We start from the raw sequence: 7,120 nt of genomic DNA on the forward strand, positions 1-7,120 counted from the left end.
ATATATTAATTTAAATGTCCCAGCCATTTCAAAACAGAGACTGCATATAATATATGGTGACAAGAACTTCCAGAACATTTGAGAACAAGTGGCTCAAGATACTTGCCAAGGAAAGCCTTCTCTTTTACCTACAAAATTAAACATACCAATGATAAAGTTCTGCTGCAATACGAGTTGGAATGAGTAAAGCTTTTGCTGAGACTACATAAATTCTAATCCTTCACATGTTTTCTCAGCAAGTGAATCCATTTTGCTCATTCCTCTGATGATGCCACAGACCTCACAAATATCCAAAACTTTGCTTAATGCAGAAAGAACATCAAAGTGTCATTCACTCTTTTGGACACGCTAATTTGAATGCTTGTAAGTCGTACGTTACTGTGATTCATTGTATATTTGGCTAATCATTTAACAGCTCCTAACAAAATGTTTAACACTTGAAAATGCTTGAGCATGGTAGATGAGCAACCAGTACTTAATGGCCAACTGATTTACTTTGTCTGTCTGTTGCCCATTCTAACCCTTTAAAGTATCTTAACACATCATACATTACCCTGCTTTCAATTTCACAGAAGATCAGAGCTAATTTTGATCTTTGATGATGTATGAGAGATCCAAAATCAGATTAGCTGTCTCCAGAGCTACTTGTAGACCACTACACTTTGCAGCATAACAGTCCAATGTCAGGAAGTCAGCAACCTTTACTAGGGGCTCTTTAGGGCAGTCCCGTGTAACAGGAGAGCCAAACTGGCCCTGCAAAAGCCTCCATTTGAGATTCTCAGTGTTACCATTAATCCCACAGCCACATTTTGAAACTAAATTTGACCACTTAGAGACAGAAGGAAAACCCGGTGGAACAAACCAACAGTGTCCATAAACCATGTCTGTAAGAATGTCTCCATCATCGTGATTCAGAGAGCGAGCTACAGACTCCAGGGACCGGCAAAACCCCTCAGCAACCAATTGGTATTGTGTCTGAGAACAATCTAGATCTTCAAAACTGCTGGTGGACAGACTGCAACTCTAAAAAACAAAACAGGAAAACAGACAATCAGAACACTGTTTTGCAGAAGTAATTTTAATCAAACACGTACCTTACTGTTGCCTTTCTTTTTTAAACAGATGATTGAGGCCTAACTAATAGATTTTTTCATGTGACTATTCCACAATAGGGAAGATTTCTAAATAAGTCAAAACTGGGTTGTGCACAGTTATCTTTCAACATAAAAATTCCACACATTTTTACTTTAACACTTAGAAGAAGTACTTACTATAATAGATACCTGAAGATTAACAAGGACAAATACAGTATTATCAAGTCTAAAAATGTAACTGAGTGATTTAAATGAACCTGTTTTATATTGCTAGCCAGACAACAAAAACGCTACGTTAACCTAGAAAAGGCAAGTGTTTTAACTGCAGTAGTGATTATACATAAATTCCTGTTTCCTAAATACATTAAGCAGCTTTAAAAAAAATGTGTCTCTCATACCTTATATCTTATGTAGGAAGCCAGGTGAGTTTCTGTACAGCCACCTCCTAATAATGCCAAAGGTTCCTTCAGTGTTAACTGTAACACATGTTCTGCAGTTTCACAAGCACGCTGAAAACCATATTAATTTGACATTAGCCATACCATCATCAATAGGATTTTCCCACAGTGAAAAAGCTGCTGGAATAGAAGTTTCAGTACTTTCTGGTACAGACTTCATAAACTTGAATTACATGTGGATATAAAGCTCTATTTCCAAAACCATGTTCACTTAATGAGAAATTGTCTTTATTTGGCCACATTCAGAATGAAAAAGCAGAAATAAACCCCCTGTATTTTACTCCTCCTTTTGCAAAACAAGACTATATATAAAAAGTCGATCAGTTTCTATGACACTTCTGGAGCAACTATTCAATGCAAAACTAATGCTTGACTACCACTGCAGGTATTGCTGCTGGCCTTTTGCTGGGCAATTCTTTATTTATGCTCTCATAGACCAAGCAATGAGAAAGAAAAGGTTTATCCTGCACAGGCCTCAAGAACAGGTGAAAAATGTCTCTGAACAGCTTCCTGTATTAAAGGAGAGGCATTAAATGAGTATGAACACTTCAAGGGTTTTGAAATTTTGGAAATGTGTTTCTGAGTTGCTTTCTTGAAATTGTATGCCTAAAAATCTAATTAAATTCTATTTATGTACTGAAAGAACACTTTTCTAAACTCACTGTATCCGTATTTCTCACTTTTTTCCATTAAATACATCACTTCTCAAGAAAGATTCCAAGAAAATATGCTTACCTTCAATTCATCCCATGCTGTTTCATTTCTGTTACAGAGTATCAAGCTGCAGACAACTGTGTCATTAGGAATTAGATGCACAAAGTTTTTGGAAGCAAAACTCTCAATGCACACGTCTTTCAAACTGCCATAACTACTAGGAGACAACAAGTGTATGGAAGCTATCGGCTTTGAACCTGTCCAATGAAGAAAAGCAAAGAAACAACATGTATTACTGTCATCACAACTGCTGCATTTCAAAAAGCATGAACTTCTCCTCTTGGCTTTTTAAATTATATACATTTTTCAATGCCTAACATTTCAATCTACACAAGAAATCAGATATAGAAACCAACACATTTAAGATAAAAAGCTGGTATAGTCTCATTAAATAAATTTGTAAATAGTCTATATTTGCAAAGAGTGACTATAATTGGATATTCCTTCTGCAGCAATCAGTGACCACGTGCAGCAAGTCATCAGAGCCTGCAAAAGACCATTCTCAGCTTAAAAAATGGCTCCCAGACTAGAAAAGAATAACTTTACTCAACTGCTTAGGTAGGATACAGGCAGAAATAAGAGAATCCTTATTCTGCAAAGATACCAACCTAGGCAGGTTTTCATTGTGAGATGAACATTACAGACAATTGCTTAGTACAGAAAACTCACTTGTTACCTGTCATCCGACTCAGGGGTTCCATCAGAGACAGTCCAGCTCTGTCGACAGCCATGACACCGTTCTCTTTCAGATACTGCTTCAAGGATGGATGGATAACTTTCTGACACACTACAAGGCCGACCTCATCATCAACAAGCTGCTTTCCTACGTTAAGCAACTGATTCAGCTCTGACATTTCTAGAGAAATTCCGTGATGGACGGTGATAATTCCTTCTTCAGGGTTGAAGCTGTCTCCTGACATGGACACGCAGAAAAGCACTATCTTGATCATGTCCGAACAAGTTCTTTTGACAGTAAGTGGTTTTGCCAACTGAATTTCTGGTGTTTCTATCAGTAGTCCAGGAAGAACTGTAGAATCCACAACTCTTCTACCTTTCATGGGTACTATTACACACTTCCCTAAAACAGCATTACTCTCAGCATGACATGGAACAGTGAATAGAAAAGCCTTTAAAATCAGTGTGGCGAGATGATCGACCTCTGTTTTATTAAGCATGCAAGCAGGCTTGCTTCTTAATACACTACGTACCAAACAAAGAAGAGTCTCAACACTGCTAAAATCCACAGCCACTCTGCAACCACAAGCCTCAGATTTGAGGTAGTCCATACACAAACTCAAAAGATGCTTGCTGATTCTAACGACAGCACAAGAAGCAATGTTTAGGCTTTTAAAGTTTTCAATGAAACTACAACAGAGAATGGCAGTAAATAAACCACAGTCACTGAAGCGGGATACATGGTTCTGTACAGAGGCCATCAAAACACCTAACACAGGGCGACTGACAGGGAGACGACTGAGTATAGCTGAAGACTGTGAAGTTGTACAAACACAGCCTCCCACACCATTGTGGAGCTGTTTGAGCCGACCAGCAGGACCATAGCAAGATTTTAGTATTCCACTCAGCAGAGACAGTGACTGACTAACTCCATCATCAGTTAAAGGTTCAGGAATAAATAACGGAGGCTTTTTAGCTTCAAGACGAGACATTTTCAAAGTAAGATTTTAATTCTGGCCAACAATAGCCACTTTCACAGCACTTTCAAAATTTAAAGTAGAACATTTGAATTCTTTGCAACTAAGGATCATTTTAAAGGTGAGACAGTATATACAGTACAATAACAACATTCCCTGTGACTGCTCATGACCTAGCTCTTCAAATGAGGTTTAAACACAATGAAAGCAGCAAACTATTTCATTCATGACGATCTTTTTTAGTGTCTGAATGTGAGTGAGCAGATTTTTTTGCAACAAAGTTTACGAGCATGCTTCCAAAATGGACACCTATAACTGACAGTCCCACTACAAGCAGAAAGTTCTTTCTATTCCAGTTAGCTTTCCTCATCTCTTCCTCTGGCAAAACACAGATGAAAAGCTTCAGAGCTAGTTATACCTACAGTAAAACACAAAAAGGTATTAGGATAATCTTACGACAGTATTGCATAGCTTGAAATGTTATTTTGTATTTCACAAAAACAACTCATGTAAGGACAATGACAGAATCATTTAGGTTGGAAAAAACCTTTAAGATTATCAAGTCCAACCATTAACCCAGCACTGCCAAGCCCACCACTAAACCATGTTCCCAAGACCACATCTACACATCTTTTAAATACCTCCATGGATGGTGACTCCACCACTGCCCTGGGCAGCCTGTTCCAATGCCTGAGCACCCTTTCAGAGAAGAAATTTTTCCTAACATCCAGTCTAAACCTCCCCTGGTGCAGCTTGAGGCTGTTTCCTCTTGTCCTATCACTTGTTACTTGGGAGACCAACCTCCACCTTGCTACAACCTCCTTTCAGGTAGCTGAAGAGACTGAGGAGGCTTCCCCTAAACTTCCTTTTTTTTCCAGGCTAAACAACCCCACTTCCCTCAAGCTGCTCCTCGTAAGGCTTGTGATCTGGACCCTTTACCAGCTCCACTGCCCTTCTTTGGCCCTGCTCCAGCACCTCAATGTCTCTTTTGTAGTGAGGGCCCAGAACTGAAAACAGGATTTGAGGTGCAGCCTCACCAGTGCCCAGTACAGGGGGATGATCACTGCCCTGGCCCTGCTGCCACACTGGTGCCGATACAGGCCAGGATGCTGGTGGCTTCTTGGCTGCCTGGGCACACCGCTAACCATACTCAGCCAGCTGCTGACCAACACCCCCAGGCCCTTCTTCACCAGGCAGCTTTCCTGCCACCCTTCCCCAAGCCTGTAGCATTGCATGGAGTTGTTGTGACCTAAGTGCAAGACCCAGTCTGAGCCTTGACTCTCATACAACTACCTATATATGATATAATGCTTTTTAATTGAAAAAAGCTGTATGATATATACTACAAGCACACAGTACTTGTCTTAATGACTTCAATACTGACCACCAGTTTATATACTGTTTTACTTGCAGGTCTGTAAGTAACAGGCCACTATAAACCACACTGAATTGTATGAAAGCGTCAAAACTATAGTGATGTTAACCTGGTTATACTCAAGAACAAAAGAACTGAACTACTAAGCACTGCTTTGCAGGCAACCACTTCAGAAACAAAAGCTTTTCATGTTCAAACAACTTGAAACCCCTGCCTCTGAAAGGAAGGTTTCTTACTTCGAGATGCATAACAAACATTATTTTTTTCCAGATCTTAAACTCTTCAAAACTTAAAGGGATATTTATTTATATTTCTATGTAATCTCTACAGTATTCAGGCTTCCCTCACACTTTGTTTCGTTTTCTATTGCAATTACCATCCCTACTAACAACACAGAATATGTTACTATGTCACAATTATTTCTGGGCAGCTTTGAACCTGAAAACATACTGTCGCCTTGAAGTTAGAGTTTGGTTTTAATCATCTTTAAGAGTGATAATACCAACACTTACTTGATCCCATCACATGGATCACATAACAGTAGTTTTTGACAGCTATGATGCATTTTTTGGGTCGATGCAATTACCAGATTAACTCAGCTGCAAAAAAAAGAATAAAATTCTGGAAGACTAAAGTTAGAGCATCAACAGCGTATCTGTTAGAAAAGTCTCATTTAATTGACTCATTTCCTGCCTCAAAGACACAGATACAACTAATTAGGCAACTTACCCACAGTATATAGCTCTAATGCTATTTTTCTTTATTGTTGCGATCGCTTTGCAACACGTATGCCACAATCCCGGGTTCTGGAACAATCTCCTCTGTCTTCACTTGGAAAAGAGGGCTGGACTTGATATGAAACCAGCCCCAGTGCACCAGCCCAAGGCCGGTTCCCATAACAATCAGAACTTTGTAGTCCTTCCAGATGGTTTTAAGACCCATTGCAAACTACCTAGGTAAAGATAATTTATTATTTTAAATGTATTCTAGAAATCCTTCTTTTACACTATAATAACAGCACACATGAACCTGAATCTTACTATCTTTAACTACAGTGCAGCAGATGATTAAAACACAAAATGACACGAGAGTCTTACTTTGCAAACTTCAGAAAATAAAAAAGCTATAAAAATAACCTCAATTCAGACATCTTGAAATGTTAATTGCTGCATTTGCTTCAAGCTTTGGCATGCTAAATCTTAACGGTAACAAAGCTTTATCTAATTACAAATGTTACTGCCTCGGGGAGTAAATATTTGAAGTCTAAACCAAAGTAGTTTCAAAATACACTATTTTTCCCTCCCATAGTAAGAAAAATTCAGTGATAACTGAGTTCCTAACACAATGTAAGACTTTCAACTTGCAGGCCAAAGCTGCAACGCTTCTGACACCACTTTACATTGCCTAAAGTAGCAGTTACACTGACTACCTTAACACTTGGTCTTTGGAGGTGACACAGTATCAGTACAAACACAGTAAATCTATCCTTATATGTAGAAAGGATGCATAAAACTCTACTTCCCAGAGGATTTCATTAAGAAATACCTACAACAGGGGAAAAAGGGTATGTATACTCAGGTTTTATATCAAGATAACGTCTTTAAACAGCTACAGAGAGTAAATGTTCCTGCACCCGCCCAACTTCATCCACCTGCGGGATTACCATGTCCTACCCTGCCACCAGGCCGTGGGGATTTCAGAGCTCGACACCACTTGCCACACAAGGCAAAGGAGACTCCAAAGTCACGGAGCGGGCCGGTACGCGTGAGGCGGCCTCGCTCCGGCTGCAAGCTGCTGAGGAGACGCTGAGGCGAGGCGCTGCGGCCC

The 7,120-nt window shown here is 39.5% G+C and overlaps 1 protein-coding gene across 1 annotated transcript; it reads right to left on the reverse strand.

Moving 5' to 3' along the window:
- Positions 1–582: 582 nt before the first annotated feature.
- On the reverse strand, positions 583–3,933 carry MKKS (McKusick-Kaufman syndrome). Its single transcript, XM_010024361.1, has 4 exons — positions 2,943–3,933; positions 2,288–2,463; positions 1,493–1,603; positions 583–1,023 (listed from the first exon to the last, which is right to left on the reverse strand). The coding sequence occupies exons 1-4, from the start codon at positions 3,931–3,933 to the stop codon at positions 583–585; spliced, it is 1,719 nt and encodes a 572-aa protein (XP_010022663.1).
- Positions 3,934–7,120: the final 3,187 nt, after the last annotated feature.

The sequence above is a fragment of the Nestor notabilis genome, unplaced genomic scaffold (genome assembly GCF_000696875.1).
Source record: "Nestor notabilis isolate BGI_N333 unplaced genomic scaffold, ASM69687v1 scaffold4821, whole genome shotgun sequence".
NCBI classification, from domain to species: domain Eukaryota; kingdom Metazoa; phylum Chordata; class Aves; order Psittaciformes; family Psittacidae; genus Nestor; species Nestor notabilis.

Excerpts from the sequence above, each read along its gene's own strand:
- MKKS (XM_010024361.1), bottom strand. The coding sequence starts at position 3,933 with ATGTCTCGTCTTGAAGCTAAAAAGCCTCCGTTATTTATTCCTGAACCT. Across the intron at positions 1,604-2,287 it reads CAGCATGGGATGAATTGAAG|CGTGCTTGTGAAACTGCAGA; the intron begins GTAAGCATATTT and ends TATGGTTTTCAG. Across the intron at positions 1,024-1,492 it reads CTTCCTACATAAGATATAAG|AGTTGCAGTCTGTCCACCAG; the intron begins GTATGAGAGACA and ends TTTGTTTTTTAG.